Source organism: Ceratina calcarata, unplaced genomic scaffold (assembly GCF_001652005.2).
Source record: "Ceratina calcarata isolate Rehan_Ccalc_2016 unplaced genomic scaffold, ASM165200v1 scaffold399.2, whole genome shotgun sequence".
Taxonomy (NCBI): domain Eukaryota; kingdom Metazoa; phylum Arthropoda; class Insecta; order Hymenoptera; family Apidae; genus Ceratina; species Ceratina calcarata.
The window spans coordinates 191,392-214,190 of record NW_017163310.1 but is presented as its reverse complement, the minus strand read 5'-3'; the positions used below and the strand labels follow the sequence as shown (position 1 = coordinate 214,190).

General features: G+C 39.8%; 1 protein-coding gene across 4 annotated transcripts in view; it reads right to left on the bottom strand.

Annotated features, from left to right (window-relative positions):
* Window positions 1–2,559: 2,559 nt before the first annotated feature.
* The window catches only part of mamo (zinc finger protein 628-like), a 57,322-nt gene continuing 37,082 nt past the window's right edge, over window positions 2,560–22,799 (bottom strand). For all 4 annotated transcript variants that reach the window (XM_018027039.2, XM_026814797.1, XM_026814799.1 and 1 more), the window contains exon 4: window positions 2,560–11,099. In XM_018027039.2, coding sequence (XP_017882528.1) covers window positions 10,047–11,099 — 1,053 coding nt within the window. In that variant the 3' untranslated portion in view covers window positions 2,560–10,046. The remainder of the gene's footprint in view (window positions 11,100–22,799) is intronic.

The window sequence follows — 22,799 nt, the reverse complement described above, 5'->3', positions numbered from 1 at the left end:
TTTTAATATTGGTCTTGTGACACTGAAATCTTTTTAACAATCAATGTGCAGATTTTTATATCATTGACAATTTAACATCATCGTTCATTTATACGTAAAGTAAAAAATTGTACTATATCATTCGTTCGAATCGTATGACAGCAGAGAAATGATTGAAAATATAATAACAATTTTTCTACTAATCGCGTATCTTTTTACGGTGTTCCGCCACATATCCTTTGGCAATTCTTGTGTCTAACATTGTACACACTATTACACAGACGAAGCTAAACGCTGAGAAATCGTTCGCATTATACAATTTTTGTTCACGTGTATTTATATCTATCCATCTATCTATACATACTATGTTTCTTGCTTGGCTTAAAATCGTTTTAGAATAGACACCGAAAAGACATCGAGAGACTCGAAGGAAGGTTTGAAATAGGAGAGATTAAAGTTTCCGTAACCGGCTATTAACGTTTCAAAGATCGCCTGGCTATAATTAACGAGTGTCGAGCTATTCGTTTATTCCATTTACTCTCTACTTAATCTCGTCTCCTCTGTACACGAATCACGCGCGTTTGTCGGCGTGTATCCACAAAGAGATCGGAGAGGTCACGCGGGTGCCTGTGTTCCTGTGTTTGTGTATCGTGTGCGCGGAATACAGGGTAAGGCGAAGTAATCTATTCTTTGCGAGCGAATAGAAAAGTTATCGTAAAGCTTATCGCAATTTTGATGACAAAAAGAGTGTGTGATTACTGGTTCAGTTGGTACATAAGTGAAGATTGTACGAGTTCAAGATTAATAAAGATTAGTAACAGATCGATAAGATTAATGCTCTATGTAAGATTGCAAGGAACATATATCAAATTTATTCTTCTGTTCTTTCCTAATTACTCTATCATCAAAATTTTGACAGCACAGCTTTTCTACCCATTCGTAAAATAATAAAATGATCTGTTCTTACTCTGTATCATTGTACTACCCCTGACGAAAGGTTCCTGATACAATTTATTTCGTAACGATAAACGAACAAGAACAGAAAATAGTTAACCGCTTTGTACATCTGTTCTTATTGGCTGAAATGCAAAAATAGGATTTGTTCATTTGTTCTAATTTCTCCGTTACTCTTACTATTGATTAAACACTTTTCTGCCAGGCGTAGCATCCGCTTCGTGTAATGTATGCTTCGTTTTTAAACCTACGAGTAGTCGTTCCGTACGGACGGACCGACGGACATCGAGGATTGAGCAAACTGTTATTGCACGGAACGCATAAACTCGAAACTACATCTCCAATTGGTTTCCTGTTTCTTGCTTTTTCATGAACCGGCACGGTTCGTTGTGCTTCCCGCGAGGAACGACGGTCCCCATCACGAATTACCACTTGCAGCGCGGATACCTCTTATGAAACTTTTCAAATACACTTTTATACGCAAGCATGACAAACTGAATTATACATTATTCGTCTTCGTAAGATAAAAGTCAATGTACAAAATCAAATTTCATTGAGCTCGCCTGTTTCCATGTTCTCTGGTGTCCTTTTGTCAGAAGAGTGGAAGGCTAGAATTTTTATGCAATCACGATGGGAAATTTGTGGAACAGAAAGTCGATAATGTTAGATTAATAATGAGAGGCGCGAATATTTGAGGCCGCGGTACGTATTTTCGTCATGAGGACTACGTGTTCCGTCGCGGACGTTAATCACTCGCTCGGTCTCTATCGATTAAACATTAACGGTTGAGAGACCTTCCACCTAAATATACACTTAGCATATTCGGAACATAGATAAACCAGTTAAAAACATTGTATACGTTCCTATCTACCTATACACAATATATATAGATATAATGTTTGTATATCGTAACCATATTTAATAATATTTAATTACACGTATCATATATCATATAAGAATGGAGTAAATAATTATCAATAATTAATTCTTATGCGTATATCACATCTGATCGTTCAGTCAGTATAGGAAGACCCTCGCCTCGTCGCCAACCCACGCAAACCCATTTCTAATCGGTTCTTCCTCGGACCCAAAGAATCGCGTTGAACGAATTCGTTCAGCGCTTTATTCACTGCGCAACTGGACACAAAATTTCGAACCAATTGCAATGAATATGAGAAAATGATTAATCGACATTACGAAAGCCATAATAGTCAGAATTAACGAGGGATTGTTAACAACATATTTTCTTTACGAGATAGGAATTCAAACCGATTTTCGTACAGCATCCAGTTTTACAGATCATTCCTTCTCTTTTCTAACTCTCGCTACGTCTAATCTCTCTTCCTCTCATTCCATTCTCCCTTTTCTCTTTTGTTTAAATCTGTCTTCTCGCACTCTTCCGATTCGTTTTCTGTTTTTAAATTAAACCGATCTCACGGCTACCATCTAAACAGACATTTATTTAATATTTTTTTTTTTGTTGCTTGCTTGGTAAAAATCTGAAATCGCCACCGAATATCAATATAATACACTTATTACGTACTTATAGTATAAATATAGGAACATTCATTAAATATATTTTCATATATATATAATATTATCATCATCATATATATATTTATATATATATATATTAGAATTTGTATATTTATATATATATGTTACTTGGTGTTGTATAGGTAGCTATAACTTTTTAAACGTGGTTTAAAATGCCCAATTCATTCCATAACGCCTGTCCATTGATGCCGCTTTATCCTCTAACGGCTATAGACCCGGATTATCTTTCTATAAATTCAGATTCAAGTTCTATCTATTATGTAGTCCGCCACGACTGCCTGGAGTTGCTCCACTGTGCAATTCACTCGAGTCAAACTTACGTCGAATTCTTTCTGTAGAATTAAACTGGGTATAACATAAAAGAGGTCTGTGTAAATTATTGTCGTACTTAAATCGATTTCGAAAATAGATTAATTACGTTTCGTTAATGCGAAACATCGACGAAGAATATCTAATAAAAATTGTTCTATTTCTTGTTGTGAACGTCGCATTCGATGTAAGATTTGCGTATGGGGGTGTGTACGTGCGGCGTCCTGACAGCTGGCTGTGTACACGTAAAGACAATAATGCATCGTCGAAGGCGTGCATCACAGCTAGCACGTTAATTATCGACACCGCTACTTAACGTGACGCAAACATTTAACGCGTTCTCTCGCCTACCATGTCCTTAAGATGTGACGCCGAACGGTTTCGATTGATAACATCGGTGGAGGTTCGTAAAATTATTTGATATTTTTTTCAGTATTTATTATTACGCTGATCGATGAAACGATCGTATATTGCGCGTAGATTCCGAATTTTATCCGTAACGTAAAAATACGTTTCGATATTTCCACGATAACAGAAATGTTTGCCTCGATTTTATTAAACTGATAAATGTTTTGTACGGAAGTCCGACCGTGTGTACTTCCGAAATGTTATTACGGTGTTTAAATACTTCGGCCAGAATCGTTAGGTAAAAACCACCCCTGGAGGTCTGCGCCGAGGCCGAGAACTGCTCGCGATCCCCTTCGCTCCGCGCCGCGCCGGGACACACAATCGCGTTGAATATATTATGGCCGTGCACATTTCGGTGGTAAGGTACCTACGTTTTACCGACTTCGATTGAAGGACGGCTGGCTATCACGCGAGCTAACGTGCTCGCACGCTCCCTATCGCGTTCTCCATGTTCAGCTTTCGTACACCCCCGAGCATAAGTTTTAGGACGCCTCGATCAAATATTTTTAGGCGAAAAATTTAGTTTCATTTAATTTGAACGATCTGAACAAAACCTTCGATCGTGTTTTAAATATCGACGCATGACCAATGTCTCCAGTTGAATTTGACGATTTTGTATGAATTGAAATCGGATCTCTTTTACATCTTGTTATCTGACTGCTGATTTCGCAGGACTTATGCGATGGGGTGTACTTTCCGTGTCTCGGTGCACACGCGTCGCGTTGCAATTAATTGATTCCTAGAAACCGAGCCGTACGTTCGATTCCGGCGACTTAAAACGAGGACCCGATGTATTATTTCTCGATATCGACGCGACCCTACCCTGGCCACCGCCGTTTCAAGTGAATAAAAATCTCTCCGTAGCAAAAGAACAGCTAACATGCGAGTTGAAATTCACGATTTTTCAAACAGCAGCGCGTTAAATCACTTAAATTTGACTTTTATTTTCGACTATTCTTATATCGTCTCTACGTGCACGAGAAGTTCTCTGGTCGATTTATAAACCATAGCCATTTTATACTGTTTCGTTTATACATATCAGTTGCTAAAGCAGAGGCATGTACATGCTAAAACGGGGTGTAGATATGTAAAAAACTGTTAATGATGTTGAAGTTCATTAAGAAAACACAGCCGTCGCACTGAAAACGCACGGGGAGCGACTCACCCTATTTTCTGTAAAGCATCTCCGGTTTTTTCCTCTCTGTTTGTCGGATGCACGCGTTTCTCGGAACACGAGGGGTTTTACCGTGTCGTCGCGGAAAGGTTATCGGGAGAATCTTCGCGGGTTTTTGGTTTCTGGGTCGAGTGCGGACTGGCCAAAAATAAAATGCTTTCAGAACTCAAAGCTGTTGGCTATTCCAACTGTGCGATACGAAAAATTGGAACTGATCTTCGCCCCTTGATCCCCATCAAAGGGACCACCGCCAAAGAATTTGCAGTAGACTAATTTTACGTCGCTAAATGAAACTTGTCTAATTAATCGAAACTTCTTCACGTGCTTCCCGTGTTAGTAATATCTTCTACTAATTAAGGAACCGTCTTTCGTTGCACGATGAAACTGTCGCAAAAATTATTGTACAATTTGGTCGTATCATCCAATACTATTTTATTATCACAGTAAATCAAACGACTACCTAGCGTAATAAAAACTAGCTAAAATTCGAATCGGCATTTCCACGTTATCACAAGTCGTTGCAGTTTGTAAAATATCACTGACGCCCGTTATCACCGGGCCGCAGGTTCTTATACGAAATTAGATTCATAAACGAATTTTTGAAAAATACCAAATAGCTCCTCTCCTTGTACAAACATTTTACATATTTTCGCAGATTACACGTTTATTCTCATATTTTTCTCGGAGTGCATACAAACCTGCAGTCCGGTTATCACTGATTGAGTTCTGTAAAAAATATACGCGCGCTTCGCGCTCGGGGGCATGAAATAAAAATACGGTAACACTCGTTTCAGGCAAACTAAATAAAACGCGTCCACGGTGTCCGCGTTTATCGCGCAATTTCAACATGTTTTCTTAGCACACTTTACGCAACGAGTGCTTTTATTTATTTCCCTTATTATTACCGTGCCCACGGTACGTTACCTATCTCCTCAACAATTTCTAGCGGCGCAAATATTTGCCCGTGTATTAGCCGGAAATATTTACCAATATAACACCGTTTTGTGTGTAAACCTTGGTAATCGTAACTGGTGACGGTGTCCAGAATAAACCATACCTGCTGAACATAGAACTAAGGTTCGGAACTAACGTTTCTTTGGAGATTTTTATGCTAAACTCATCTAAATACACTAGTCTACGCTAAATAAATATGTTTATCGCTAAAAATCTTAGTATCACAGATTAAAGAATATACGTGTACAAGTCGTGTCTGACTTAAATTGAAAACTGCGATTAACGTAATCTGATTTATCAATTAAGAATTTGGTGATTTTAAAAAAATTATATCATTCAATTTAAGTGAGGCACACGTGTATACTTATTTTTCGTTGGGCAATTACTCATCTCTTTTTGGTATCTTTGGTGTAATAATCGAGCAGAATTTCGGATTGAAAATCTATAAAATTCAATAAAATACTTTGTTCTATTCAACATAGCGTAGCGTAGCTATATCACAGATTAAAAAATGTTATTCCCGTTAGAAATGTAAAGAATGAATTTGAGAGGACGTTGGAATTTCTATCTTCATTAGCACCATTATTATGTATATGTATAATTAGTATCATATTCGTAGTGACTCGATTAAAAAATCGCCAAAATATATCACAATTAAGCTACGTGAAAAGACGGGCTAATGTAAAAAACAGCTTCGTATAAAATATTCTAGTGGGAAAATCAATTGAGAGATTTTGTAGCAGATATCGACGTTTCGTATGTCTTTCGTTCGTCATCGTAATTAAACCGGGGATAGACGTGAACGTCGATCGTCGATGCCAGTCGTTACCTCGGGTTGTCCTATCGAAAAAAATCTGGAACAGGAGAAGTAAGAACGATGGGTGGAACCGCGGTCTCGTTACGCGTGAACGGGAGAGCGATCCTCGAGGCAGACTCGAGTGTAGCGGAGCAGAACAGGAAACGTCAAGCGCAGTCGTGGTCTTTCGGTGACAGAACGATTTGCAGCTTCCCTCGGCCGTCCATAACGCAGTAAATCTGGCGTGATAGCCGGTGAAAACGTAGGGGGCGGCGGCGGCGGGTCGTTGGCGGACATTGTTGGCTCTGCGCGCGTATAAAAGCTAACAGAGGCGTCAGGCGTCATGGAACTGTTTTCCTTAATCCTTCGGATCGTTAATCACGCGCGCGAGACGGGAGCTCGTTCTCGAGTCAGCCTGGACGAAGCCTAAACTGCGATGCGGCCTCGTCCACTGTTTCCCTTTTCCTTCGATTCATTCCTGTCTCCCCTACGCGCGCTCTTTTTAACACCGTCGCCCTTTGTATGTGTGTATGTGTTTGAAACTCGTTGACATTCGTTGAACATGTTCTCTATACTCGCCTCTTTTCTCCCCTCGTTTTAATCGTTGGCTTACGTTCGTTTCTCGACTCGCTCTATTATTGGGTCAGCGAGGTTTCGCTAACCATCGTTCGCGATCTTGCTTTGTAAAACTTACATAATACTAAATGTAATGTATTATACGTAATTTATAATACTAAACAGACGTAATCACGGCGATGGACCGGTCCGTTCCGAGCAGAGCTTCGTTTTCTTACAGACGCTGATTGACTCTATCTCATGTACTCCTTGTATCAATAATAAGTTCTCGATTTTTTATAACTGCAAAGTGAAGATACTCGATCTAAATGGATATATCTTTTAATTAAAAATCGTCGAGCTCTTTCGTGCGGACGTCTGTTTGGCCGGACCGCGATCAACCCCTATATTCCTTCATAGCACCTTCGTTATTCGACTTCGTTTGTTCGCAAATACGTACTTAACATATACAGCAGCGAGTACGTCGTGAATCTAGCTACTTAAACGACTAAACGCTTAATCAACGGAAATCGGGGGTGGCCTCGCAAGCAATGCTCAATTCCCAGTTGTCGTTTTCTGCATGCATATCGACCACGAGATCGAATTCGCAGCTTCCTTCGTGGTAGCTTGTTTAAAGATCGGAACGAAACGAAGGACTGCAACGTGGGATACTCGGGTGAAAGATTTCACTTGAACTTGACGAAACCGTGACACCTCTGAGATCATTTGACTCTTCGCATTTTTAATTGTACATATTCATCGGTTTAATTTTATTATTGTGAAACAATTGTCAAAATCTGGTGTGACACACAAATGACATTTTCTCTAACGTGAACAAAGAATATTGTCTCAGGTAAATGCAAAAAGTAAAGGATGTCTCAGTAGTGATCACTTCTGGTTTCATGTTTGAGCAACGATCACGAAATCACAGCATTTCCTAAAACGAGGCGAGTTGTACAAGAATAAAATATACGAGAATCATCTGTTTCAATCATTCACGATTTTCGCATCCCACGTTCCAGGCATGAATAAAATATTCAGTTTATTATTTAAATCTGCGATCGAACGGCTCTCTCTGTCGACTTTGTGACGAGATCATCGAAGATCTATCGATCACCAGGACGGCGTAGACTCGGCAGGAAGCTATGCAGTTAACTTTCACAAAAAAGTAAACGATAGTTGGCACTGGGACGGCACGTTTGTAATAGATCTCGTTCATTACTTATTCTTAATTTAATGTCTATTTTAGAAGACGGAATAACACGCCGAATCGTTTATATTGTACCGTCCAGGCGATGATCCATCTTCGATTTCTTATCCCTCATCCTTAGAATTCAAACTGTTTTTTATTCTATATAAATTTCTTGATAGAATGCAACAAATTATTTTGGCACAGCATCGAATGGAAAGAATAATTATTCATTTTCATAGTTATATAAATTCTATCATTCATTCGACATTAATAGACCGTGGATTTTACACAAAAAACTGGCAAACTAAAACATGAAATATAAGTTCCATGCATGAAGGAAATTTCTATCGACGCGTCCTCTTTTACATAAAAATTCGCAGTCTAGCGATTATAAAACTTTTGGCCAGTGGCTTACGGATAGTTGAACCTGCAACTGTTCGATCGCAAACTCCGACCAGAGTTTATGGGTCGATCTCGATAACTAGTGCGACAACTGAAAGCGTGCTTGGATCCTTGGACCTCTCGGGACTTCGAAATTCAACGAGCTTGCGAGACCAGCTCCCAGGAGAATGAGCCGGCACTCTCGATCTGCGCTCGCGCATTTTCGCTGGACGATATATTTTTATCGATATACATTATATAGTGCATGTACACGGACCAGGGACATTACATCTGCAGAATATCCCCTGACAGATGGACTATTCAACAACTTTTACAAAAACAATGAACGAAGTTCATACTGTCTCTTCAGTGGAATAGTTCAACTAATAAGTCGTATGATCAAATTATCAGATAAATAATTAGGTATATAATCAAATAAAAAAATGATATCTTCACGTGAGATTTCTCATTACTTTTTTAATTAATCAATATTGGAAGATTGTCCGTCAGAGAACATTCTGTATACTGTATATACACGTAGACAGCAAAAATGGACACATTGGCTAAGAAGAGATTGGAAGGACCGTGGAGTAACACGTCTTATCTCGCGGCTTCTGCATGCTGCGTGACGGCTGCGCAACGAAAATGTTTGATAACGCGGTTTATTGCTACGTTTTGATAAACTTTTAAAAAGTGTACTCGGTCGTCTGTCCAAGGCACCGAATAATGTTTCTCGTAAGGAACTGGTGCAAGGACAATTTATAGAATTCCCCTTCACGAGTCCTAGAACACTTTGTTCAATTTGAAAAGTAACAGAGGTGTTATTATTGCTGGATACGTTTTTTTTTAACAGACTTCGTAATCTCAGTTTTCTTTAAATTTTGATCTGCATTCAACATATACATCGATATAGAAAAATTGATATAAATTTTGAGCCACACTGTAGTTATTCTTTGAGATTTCTATGCATATACTGCAAACTGAATTTTGTCTTTTAATAAAATGTTCTGAGACTTGATGGGTAGTACAGGACACGTAATATAAATAGCCGTCACCTTACTCGCCGCAGGTCGTTCTTTGGTTTTCGAATCCTTATCACAAGTATATTCTCACTAACGTTATGTAAAAACCCTCGAGTTTAATTTTCCTCCATGCGCGAGAATTCCACGCGGTCGCTCGTCTCTTCTCGTTTCCCTAATTGACTCGTCTTGGTGGACCAACGGATGGATGGATTTTCCTCTTCGTTTCTAAATTCTCCTCTCCCTGGTTCGGAGAGCGACGAACCCAGCCAAGGATGGATTCGATGACGGAATTTACAATTAGACTATACCTTAAAAATACTCCTACACTTTCCGACGGAATTCCTCATACTTTTCGCTTAAATAGAACGGACATTTCGCTTGGGCTAACATATACACAGACTCCTCATCGAGAAACCCTTCTGAATGACAGTTGTTTCACGTTCTTCCACTTGTGTAATTGAAATTGCTCGATCGATATTGCCATCGTCAATACCTGTGTCACCGAAAAGCGTCCTAAACGTCCAATCATTGGAAAAAGCTATTTTATACCGAATTCTACCATTTCATTTTTAGATACCTACGTAAAATTCAATACATAATATTCGTACTGTAAAAGCACTTCAATTGAAATTCAATATATCATAGTACTCCAGGATGAAAACGATTCGTTGAATTAGAGCTTAGAGCGAACTTTTCCCATAATCACAGGTAGTCGAATTAAGCATATTGAAATCGTAGCAGTAAGTGTGAAGAGCGTATCAAACTCTAACGCTGGTGTATATGCGTGGTGAGATGTTTAGACAGATAATCGGCCCTGGCGAAGCATTTGCCGCACATCTCACAGTGGTAGGGTCTCTCGCCGGTGTGGATGCGTAGGTGCCTGGTCAAGTCGCTCTTACCGCCGAACGCGCGGCCGCAGAACAGGCAAACGAACGGTCGTTCGCCGGTGTGCTTGCGCACGTGGAGCTTCAAGTTCTCCTTGGAGCGAACGCACTTACCGCAAAACGGGCAGGCGAAGCGTCGCTCGCGCCTATCCACTTCGTGAGAGCTGCGCGCCAGGCTGATCACGGCCTCGGTGGCTTCGGAGCGGTCGTCGTCCACCGCGTTGTCGTCGGCGTCGCCGACCTCGTTGGTGTTGGCCGCGGCAACCGAGCCGCTGTTCCTGGTGGGAGCCTCGGTCATCTGCACCTCGACGGCGTCACCGGGATTCTCGTGAACGCTGGCGGTCTCGGAGACGCTCTCCTCGCGTGACGCGTTCTCGTTGAAACCGGCCCGCGTCTCTTCCTCCCCAGGATTCGTGGTTGTGTCGCTGCCCGTTTCCACCTGGGACGGTTCCCCGGTGCTGGACACCTGGTCGCTCCTCTCAGCCGCCGCGGAAACGGAGAGCGCGCTGCTTTGCGGCTCCGGGGCTCGTTGAAGTCGTTCTAGCGCGTGGTTCAGCCGGTGCTTCTTGAAAGACTTTAAATACCTGAACTGCATGCCGCATACGTCGCAGGTGAAGAGCTTGTCGGCGGGTAGACGGGCGCGATGGTTCTGCTCTCGGTGTTTCACGTACGCGGACCGGTAGCGGTAACGCTGGCCGCACTGCTCGCAGGTGAACGGTTTGTCGTCGCTGGCCTGGCCGGCGTGTTGGAGCAACGCGTGCCGCTCCAGCAGCCAGGCGGACGGGAACGTGGCCAGACAGACGCCGCAGCGACGGGCCAGGCCGGCCAGACTGGCGAAACCGCCGTGACCTAACAGGGAACCGCTTCCGCCGCCGCTCGTCCGCTCCACGAGGGCGCCCCAACCCCCTGCGTCCAAACCCAATGCCAGCGATACCTGCAATCATTCGGTTCTGATAAGTCACCGAAAGAAACGATTCGTTATTTAATTAATCTAATTGTACTTCTAAGTACCGGATGAGAGAGTGCCTTTTGGAATCGCTTGGGTTAGGATTTATTCTCGGTAAAAACTTTGATGTAAAAATTAATAAAAGTGTACTATGGGAAATAATGATAATTCGGTTTTACGGTAAGCAGACACAGCGGAGTTTTATGCGACGGTTATTCTGAATATTGTTCTCATGTTTCAATGGCAAACGGGATGCTAAGAACACGGCATGCAGATACAGAGATTTAAAACACTGTCGTTGTTACCAAAGAAAGATTTTTACTAACTATTGTATAAGATGTGATTTGCAAAGTAAGACGAACTTACCAATAATTTTGCATACTCGCCGTGTATCATTTCTTCGTTTTATCGTGATGGGCATCGAATCAGCAGTTTGATATATGTACATATACATTTGTCATGTTTGTTAAAAATTGGAACGTTTAAATGAAAATCAAATGAGAAACGATAATATATTTGACAAGGATCGTGTCGGTTTTTATCCTAAGTGGTACCCAATACTGTAATGAAATTATTGCAAATTGTTTTTAAAAAGGAAACACTGAATACGGCAAAGCGACAAAGCGGCTCAAACTGGAAAAGGTCGTGTGAACACAGAAAAGAATAAATGTAACAGGTTCAGTGACCTATTGTTAACACAAACAGTTTGCAGCTTTTATTTCACAAATCGTTAATTTACAACTATGATATGCATTCGTTCGCCTAAGAACCGAAACGAAAACGATCATTTTACACGAAACAAGGCGGTAGTAATTACCCATAATGATTCAGTACGCGTGTCAACGTGGTGAACAATTACGGACAAAGTCTTTTTCTCCAATTTCTATATTTTTAATCAATTTTTCTAATTCGTCGACATCCACTTTGTTTTGTCTTCTTTTTTTTTTTCTTTTTTCGTATCGAAATTTCGATATCCGCGCCGCGCGTGGAAATGTGCTCCCGAAGATCACGTTGCCACGCGGTCCTTTATTCCCCTTTAATCCACGTTTCTAATCCATTACATACACATCGTTACTGTTGCTGTTGTTCTCTTTCTCGTCCGCGTTGAAACGCGCTGGATGCGAGGGCCTCGGCGAAATTCTCGCGGCGAAAAATTCCATCCGACGCGTTTCAACCGTCGATTATCACGCAATGAAACAAATGGTTATATTTTTATTCATTTTTCTTTTTGTTTTTTTTAATTCCCACTGTTCTCAAACTCGACTAGCGCAGAAAGGGTCCGCAACTAACGGCAAAAAACTATGCGCACGTTTTCGCACACGTATCTCGTTTTTGAAACTGCTTGTTCTCCGTTCGTTTGTTTGTTTCTATTTTACTTTTTTCCTCCCTTTCATTCGAAATCGCGGTGGCTCGAGCACCGATGGACAATTTATATGTAGAATTATGTATGTGTATCGTGAGCTGCGTACATGTACATGTGTGGAATCTGTGCGTGCACGAGAGCTTTTCTCTTTTAAGCGATTCCTCGGTTTTCGTGTCTTCTTTCTCTCTTTTTTTTTTTTTTTTTTTTTTTAACACAACGCATAGACCCTCCTCGTTCGTTCGAAGAGACTTCTAAAAAAAACGATCGCACACGTTTATGCATTTCGTTTTTGCTTACTCTCTTCGCACTTTTAGCACCTGGAGACGATAGAACTGCGGGTTATTGCGGGTACGGACGCTAGAAGGACGCACAAGCTTTCGGAACACCGTTTCTCTTCTCTTCTTCCTGTCCTCTCTTCAATGCTTTAGCGTTCCTCTTGATTGAATTATTAATCACTCGTAGAATGAATCAATTAGAATTTTATTAAAACATGCTCTTGGAAACGTGTGTACGTTCCAAAAACTAAACTTCATCGTCTCAAACTCATTTAATAAACGAATGATATTTTTATTGACTCATTCTGTGCATTTTTTTATTATTTTCAACGCTCGACCAAAGCGTTAGCTAAAGATTGACAGAGGACTGGATCGCGAGACGCAACAACTTTACTAGCTTCGACACTTAACGATGATCGCATTTTAATAATAATTCATATACGTGCGATATCACCGATCGCAATATCTCAGATCAGCAAGGTCGCCTTCGAGTGTTCTAAGCAGATCACGCAACGCTCTGAGTGCACGTGGGTGTTCTCAAAACTGTAGATTATCCATGGACATGGCAATCAGTCTGAATATTATCTTTTGTATAAAATGAACAAATTTAATCCGACAGGAAATGATTAAGAAACGTGCGATTAAAATTGATATTAATTATGTGAAAATAAAACTGACGAAGCATAATTAATGTAATAAATTACAGAACCTTCGTGTAAGAGAATGAAATATTAAAATTGCATTGTCGCATTATTGGTATGAATGAATTTTATTCGATTAATATGGAAATTGATGATCGCGAGTTAATTGAGGATTGTTTCGAAATGAAATCGCTTTGAAAATCGGGCGTTACGTCAGGATTGTCAGAAAATAAAACGTGAACCGTGACACGTGGAGGTGTAACGCGAAGATTATCCTCGTGGCTCGTCGGAACCATTGACGTAAACCGTACGTGACACGGCTCGTGTACTTTTCACGTCTCGGAAACGGTTGCAGCGAAAAGAACTTGTCAACCGTCCGCGAGAAACGAACAGTGGGACACGTACGGCTAGATAAATCCTTTAAACGCTTCGGGAACTCCCGCATGTTCTATTTTTCAATTTATACTTCGCGCCGGTTATTGTTTTCGCAGTTAAGCATCGACAGATTTCGCGACGACAGCAATTGAATAATAATTCTTCTAATTCTTTTCTCGTGAAAAAATGAAGAAATTGCATGAAGCGAGTGACGAGAGTAACAGAAGGCTTTCCTGTGATGAATTCATTTACAAATTAAATTACTCGATGGAGAACTTGGATAGCTGCGTTGTTGCGTCTCGCATGATCGTACGACAGTTATTTGAGTAAGAAAACAGAGAGAGAGGCGACCGAGGCAAACTAGCTACACGCGCAATTCTGTGAACGAGTCTCTCTAATCGTCTCAGACTCGTGAATCGATTAAGTCGAAGCGATTGATTTCGGACGTCAGTGCTGCTTTGGGCGTCGAGGTGTGTCGGAACGACGTACAATGTACACGGTTTCCTCAATCACTTATCATATATCCGTACTCCCCCGGTTTCTTCCAATGCGTACATTATTCGGAAACGGCGATGGTATCGAATCGCGGCCGAGAGATTCGGGCGACTGCAAAGCAAAATTGAATTCTACAAAAATTGTATTCGTCGGTTGGCACACAAAAACGAAACGATTGCGGCGTCACGGCGCGCGCGGTGTGTCGCGCGGTCGCCGTGACTTTCGTTACAAGAGAGTGTATGAAAAATATTCCGGCTTGGTCTTCCTTCGTCTTATCTCCATCTTTTTTTTTTTTTACTCTTATCATTTTCATTTAAATACCGTTTAAAAAAGTTATTGCATCTGGGTAAACCTATGTTGTATAGGTACGTAATAACTTCATTTCCATTTTATCGTTAATATGGTACAAATATTGTTGTATGAAGTCGGTACAAACGTTACTGTGTAGAAAACATAACAACTCGTAGGTTCCTCTCGTCTCAATCTCTCATCCCTTGCGTTTCACTTGTCTCGCTTCCTCCCTTAATCTTTCTTTTTTTTTCTCTCTCTCTTCTTTCTCTATTATCGTTTCACCGTCTCTCTCTCTCTTCCATTCGTACACTTTCTCACACGATTCTCGCACGCTCGCTCTTTCTCTCGTTTTCCCTTTCGTTCAATCTCAACGTTAAGTAAGGTATACAAGGTATCTATCGTTATGGGAAAGCTTAGTTAAGTGTTATACAATCCGATCTTTTTAGTACTATGCGAGATTCCGATCTACAGACTGGTTTTCCAAGGTATCTGAACGCGCATACGGTGAACAGCAAAATCGTACCAATCGAAGCGCCGATGATCGAATGATAATCCGTTTACATCTCGCAATCCCTTGCGGGAATATGTAAACGAAGAATTGTTTCCTACGGAGAAACTTTTATTGGTAACAGTTTTGTTCCTCGCTGCGTTTACGCGTTTATGGGTATTGTATTCATACGTGTACACCTGTGTTTAACTGTTCGCGTTTGTGTTCCTGCGGGTATCCGGAGCAAACGAGAAAGAACGAACTGAGAAGTGAATGAGGCGATCGAGCTCCTTTGAAAGGACCAGTTCAACCGTTTAATTAATTTATTAATTAATGTAAATGTGCAAAATGGTCTGACAGTCCTCTTATAAAAATAGTGATTCTTCAGCTAAACATGTTTCAACATGCAGTCAAGTCCTCGAAACTAATCGTCACTTGGTTTCATTGAATTTTCAATTAAGCAAATGATCGTAAGAATGTTCAAACGATGAATCTTGATATCATATTCATGTATTATCAAATCACAGCAGAAGTGTTTAAATTATTCAATTATTCTTTACCCTAAAAGGAAACAACTTAACTATTCAGTACACCAATACATGCTTTTTATCAACTACCTATAAAACGTTAACAGTCAATTAATATACTCTCTACCTCACCAACCTAATAAAGGCACACTACATCAGATCTAATCAAAGGGTTTCTTAATAAATAAAATTCTTATCCTACAATTCGACTATTATTAATCAACCTTGTAGCTATTCTTTATTTTTAATCTCTACAGTTCTTACGACGTATTAAATGATTCGTGACGAATTTTTTGCCTCTACTTTTATCGTTTGTAATGAGCATTCATGGATCTTGACTCTGTGACTCAAAGATAAAAATAGGATGACGATCATCGATTCTATTCAACATTTATAATTCGTTTAATCGAAGTTTCATCGGGCTTTCAATCCTGTTAGCAAATATGGAAAGAATGCGAGCTAGCATATCTCATTTCGACAATTTCATTGTAGGATGGCTCTAAAATGTGCAACGAGTGCATGAAAATGATCAACATGGCAATTATTTCTTGGTATCCTTAGCTTTCGCAACGTTCGCTTTCATGCGACTTCGTCCAATTCGTTTCGCGTTAACACAAAGTGGCTGTGACTAACATTGAAATTATTTGTACATCTTTCCACGCAATTTCCATTCCGGTTTCATTTTGTACTGGTTAGAACCGTGTTCTACGTTCGTCCTAGAAATAATTTGCATTCCTAATTGAGAAATTCAGAATCGTAGCTTGCAAAGAATCAAGAAAGTTGACATTTTCAAATAGTATGCTAAAAACGAGGAGCTCTTTATTCCAGTCATGTGAATTATTAATAAAGACGGTATTTCACGTTCAACTAGCATAATGGAATATAATCTTTTGATTTAAATGAACACAATTGAATCGTTAAGCTTTTCGCAAAGATTAATGACAAAAGGTAGCAATTATAGAACGAATCGTACGCGTGCTGCACGAATTAAATATGAGAAAAACGTCTTGAATACCATTTACATTCGTCCTCGGTTTAATTTCTGTTAATTTGTTTATCGGGAATCGATGCGTTTATAAGTGGAACGAGTTATTACTCTTTTATTCCAACGGAAACGAACGTACGGCTCGCCGGCAATGCCGTTAAACAATAACTCACATTCGCTTTTCCAATTAATAAACGCGAATCGAAACCGTCAAATCGTGACTACTACAGAATCTACTATTGTTCTAAACTTATTCGATTCACGCGTTCTAACGTCTCTCGTTTTTCACGTTCATAAGAATTCTCGAGATCACTGACCAGTGAAAGCTATATTTTAAGACGTAAAGAATCCGTTTATCTGTTCCCACCGAGGAAGTTGGGTAAACGAGTGACAATTTTTCTCAATGGTCTGAATACTTGTAGGCGGTAGTGTACGTTGGTGAAACGGGTCGTTCGTGGGCACGGGATGGGAACGTGGGTAGGAAGGAACGTGTCACCGGGTGACCCGCTCCGCAAACTCGCGAAACGCGCGTCGCGTCGCCTCGAACTGGGGTAGTAGGAGCAGTCTTTGGCGTGATCGGTCGGACAAGGGTGGTAGGCGTAGGCCTGCCACCCTCCACCCTCGGCACCCATACACCCACGCTCACGCTGCCAACCTTCCACTTGTACATTACCATCCACAAGTATTCCTTGCGGTTCCAATAAATCTACCAACTCTTAATAGCCAATTAGTTCTTAGGATCTGCAAGAGAAGTTTCCGAATATCTATTCCATTTCTATGCGGGTTCAAATTAGCAGAAATTTAGGAAACATTAATCAACTGTTTGCTTGCAATTGTTAAAACTGTGAAATATTCTTCTTATTTTTAATTATAATGTTCGGTTGTTAAATTGGTAATTATTGAAATAAAAGTCATAAAATCTACAAGTTTTAATAAGAAACTCGAAGGAAATAAATGATTTTTAGGAATCTTTGGAATCTCGTTTGAAACTGTAAACTATTTCAAGATATTTGTATTTAGGAATCAGTTATAATTTACTGTTTCAATTTATGGCTTCGCTAGATTCTTCTAGCAAATGTATGCATTCCTGTGATTGCAGCACGAGTGCTAAACATTCGCGTGGGTGGGATGGTTGCAGCGTGTCGATGCACGCGTAGGCGTGCCTGGCCACGTTTTGAATTGCGCAGGTAGGCGTGACTTGGGGCGGCGCCAGGTGAATTCATCCCTGACCTTCGTTATCACGATTACACGCGTGTATTTTAGATAAAAAAAAAAAAGAAAGAAAAACCGAACGGTAAGTGTGAAACCGAGAAACTTAGAAGCAATCGCGACTGGTGTCGATTGATTGACTGGAGTGTGAATGAACTTTTCCTTGACAGTGAATTATTGCGAGATGCTTCACTGATACGCTTTTACCTAATTCGAAATACTTCGCAAGTTCGTGGAGGCGCGAGCTTCCGCGGTGAACTATTCTGTTTCTTTCCGCGATTGAAAAAATATCCACAGTTAACTCGGAATCGTCGATAACTCGAACCGTTTCCATGAACGAGCTGATAACGCTCGTATAACAAGCTGATAACACGCTACGTGCTTTAATTTCTTCTAATTAGCTACCTTCTTTTTTTTCCATTTATTCATGAACTTTAATTTTAATTATCAGATTATAAAAAAACTTGACAAAGTTTCTCCTTCAATTAAGAGATTATGAGAACTTTGATGGAGTCGAATATGAAAGCTTTAGTCCTTAGGAAACTATTACTGAATTAAGTCTGGCATTAAAAAGCTTCACGATTTCAAATCAAACTGACTGTGTTGGGAAAATTCTGATATGTCAATATAAGTTTAGGTATTCTATTACGATATGTTTCCTCCCTGTAATTTCTTTTTAACTATCTATCTATAACTGTGAACGATACAGATCTACGAATGCTCATACGATTTATCGTTGAAAAAAATTGATCACTGCACTTCAGTATTTATGAAATCAAGTGACAATCGAATACTATAAGTGAAACAATATTAAGACTCAGATTCTTATCTGAATCTCCTTATTACCTAATTCAATCAACAACGTGTAAACGTAACCAACGATATATCAACAAGTTAATTTTTCAAGCAACAGAAAAAGTAACATTTCAATCAACATCGAACGATCAGGCAATGAACTTTTATAGAAGATAAAATCAGGGATGGAATGCCACAAATACTGAATAGAATCTAGACTAACCGAAAGATTATAACGCGTAAAATAATTTTAATCAATAATTCATGAGATCAGATATTTCCCAGGTTATTCCATAAAAAAAAATTGAGTGAAGTTTGAATTACCGTCGAACTGGTCCCCGCGCGTGAATCGATCACCCGAAATCCTTGGTTCACACACATCACCGAGGCGAGGGTTAGCTCCGAAACCGAACTTCTCACATCCGAGCAGCTTCTCTCTCCGTATACATTTCGCAGCGTCCTCTCATTCCCCTCGTATATAATATTTTTCTTTCATTAAGCCAAAAGCGTGAAAGCGCGAATACGATACGTCGCTATTTGAATCGAGTGTCCGAACGTCGTCTCTCAATGTTGCGAGATGATAGAACATGTTTGCTTTTTTTCCTCTCCGTTTTTAAGTAATTTCCTTCGTTTCCATCTACCACGCAGCCGAGAAGCACTTGCTGCTCGCCTTCGCCGGGATCATCGTCGCAATTAGAATCAGCGACGATATTCTCTGACAAAGAGTGCCAACTGGAAATTTGCAAGCATCTTCGTTCGTTTGCTTTAACGTTTCCGAACGAAGTATAAAACAATGCGCCGCGGATTTCGTTTCACGTTTCTTCGAGCTTTTTTTTCCTCTTCTATTTCAAAGCGCCAGGACGATTCTTGCAGCGACGATAATTCCATGGAAAGCCGCGGTGTGCAAGAATGAACACGATGTAATGGAATTCGCGTAGTATAAAAGCTCTGAATTCCCGTGAAAGGTGGGTTTACGCAATCTTCTTCATTTTTTTTTTTCATTTCTTTTTGGTCGAGACGCGTGTTCCCAGGGTCGACGTTAGCGTTTTTTTCTTCCCTCGCGAGGTCCAACCCCCGCGATCGATACGGTTTTTTAAGGGCGGCTAGAATAATTTGTCTCTGAGCACCGGCCGCTGCATCGCGCGATCCATCGATCAATCGTCTCGTATATCTCGTGTTTCGTTTTGCATAAAAAATCGAATTCTGGATCAAGGAACTTGAGCGTCGTCGGAACTCGCAAATTTATTCGCAGTGTTTCGCTGTTCGTAAGATAAATGATAACCAGCATCATGTAACGGGATAATTAACAATATTCGTTTATAAATTATACTAGGAACAAAATATAGCTATTATTAAACCGTGTGAACAAATCTGCGAGTCGTTGTGTCTGTTGCGGCTTAATTAAATGTTGACAGACTGTGGATCTTTATGCATATTTAAATATAAAATAAAATACAGAAGGCATTGTGCAAGAATATCAAAACGAATTAGATTCAATGCACAAGTGTCCACAGCCGGTGTGACGTAGACTGGATGCGATTTGCCCGGAGGCAAAAGCGATCGACCGATCGATCATTATGCGAGGAATGTAATCACTGATCGAGTCATCAACGCTTACGTCGATCCTGTACGTGCGGTGTGACTTTGAAAATCGTACAAAACACGGATCACAGTAAAATAATAGAGCATTCGTGCCCAATATACAAACAATCAAATATATATATAATATATATATATATATATATAGTTTCTACCTAAAAATTTCATCAACATGTTGTCTCTCTTCATTATATCTCATCGCTAGGTTGTTAATTCACAATTATTATTTCTTCACCTGCACCCCCTTCGCCGTAACCCCCGTCATAACGATTATAATTACGATCAGACGTCCCCCGTAGTTTTAATGCCTATGCATCCTCTTATTGTGTATGCATATCGTACATATAATTATTTATATGCAGACGCCACGCCCCATATACATATATATATAATAAACTTCGCCTTAAACCTAGATACTCATACCTATGTTTTATTATAGGTAATTTCCAGTTTAGATTAGTTTCACCTATTCACATGTCGGTTGTTTTTTTTTTTTCTTCGTCTATGTCAATATGCCAGTGTATACAATAGTGTTTTTTTTCTGTTTTATCTATGTAATCACTAGTCATATATTCAATGTATGTATATAATATATATAGAATAATATTTTCTATGTGTGTATGTATGTACAGCGCCTCGGTATTTTCTTATCTATCGTTTATATAGTACAATCGCTTTCTCTCTCTTTATATATATATATTTATATATATATTGCATTATGTACTAAACTATTAAAATACTAGTATAAATATCTCTTGACATATAATATATATATATATATATATACTTTTTCATATATATATATATGCATCCATTTTTATTTTATTTATATATGTATAGTGTTGCGTGATTTTGCTGGAGACGAGGAAACGTTTCGCCTGACCTTTCTTTAAATCGTATCCTCCGATCGGACAGAAATTTTTTCGTTTAAAAAATAATTGTTTCATTCGTTGTAAAATTAGACTGATAATTCATGTGAAAATAATTAGGTACCTTCTTATTAACATGATTGTAAATTGTAAATGAATTAAGAATTTAATAATGCTTTCAATGTTTCGAGTATTGCTGATAGAACTTTTAATTTATTTTCCGTAACGCAGTTCTGTATTAATGAACAAGACAGCGTTTCAACGTCTCCGCGAGGTTCACTTCTTTCCTCCCAGCATCAACCCCTTTCGCACCCACCTTTCTCGCAGCCTTTCTCACTCGCATTTGCACCTCGCACGTTCACCCTTTGTTTATACAGTTATTGCTATTGGATTCATTGCATAGTAGGTTCCCCAGTGTGAACTGATATCATTTACTTATACTCGTTCCATTCCTCGCACCCGGTCTCTCTTTCCTACCCCCGTTCGTCGCGCGTAGAAGGGATGCTCTACAGCTCTGACAGCCACGTTCCCTACAGCCTCTTCGTGGTGACGAATGAAAAACGAAAGCGATAGGAGAAAACAGGCTGATAAAACAAATATTAAGCAATGGAAGAAGAATTCGTTCGAAGATCTCCGGTATTTTGTAAATCTTTTCGACAGACTCTGCAGGACACCTTTTCTAGTCTTTTCCTTGTTTCACGAGGACGTGATTTTTTTTTTTTAGGAATTCCTGTGACGTTTAGAATGGTTCACAGAGGAGTATAGCTCGCAGATTTCCCAGCGAAAAATCTGCGTACGCAGATGGAACGTGTTTCATCTATTTCTTTTTTCCCCACCTTCCCCTCTTTTCCCGTTGCTGGCGCGGCAGCCTCTTTGATCGCTCGGCGAAATTATGAAAACGCGTTCTCGTGATTTTCGTGAAATTAAACGTCGAGTTAAACGGCCTGTCTCTTTGTTTGTCGTTTCAAAGGAGTAACGATTCGGTATTAATTAATGTAATTCGCGAATGTTAATGTCACCGCCGCAGTGTGTTCCCGCGATTACACTCGAATAATTAATCGAACCCGAAAGTATGCCGATAGCTCCATGAACGGGCATTCATCGGGAATCCATTTCGTTTAATAGCAAACCAGCAAATCATTCGATTTCGTATTCAATCCTAGCTGATTTCATATCATAAACATTATTCTTAAAACTGAAAGTATAATTGCGACATCGAAATTAAAAAAAAATTTTTGTCAATTTTTGTCAAACGAATTCCGAAGTCAAGCACTGACCTAAATATCTTCATAACAAGGATCAAGCAATTAGAGTAGAGTGCTTCTGCCTAACGGTCGTCTTTACTCCACAATTTGATCAGAATTAATATTGAAATGACGATTTTCAATTTTGTAATTAACAAATAACCCAGCGGCGAAGTTTGAAACGTTGCCAGGACGATGAGGTTCCGGCCCGATGGGTGACTACTACGCGTGCATTTCTTGTGCATCTTTCCAAATTCATTTAGGAGACGGCGGCGTTAATTAACGTGCGACGAAATACATTGCCAGTGGACGCGATATTTATTATCGAGCGGAACGACGCTTTGTTTAATAAATTGCCTTTAATCAGTTATTACCATATTAACATCTCAATAATCGGATGTGATTAATTATTTGTGGATTCTTTTAAGTAGTGTAATTAATCAGTTTGAGCAAACACGGAATCCGTCCGATAAAAATGGAATGAAAAATAGAAGACAATTAATTATGTCGTATAAAATATCCAGAAGAAGTTA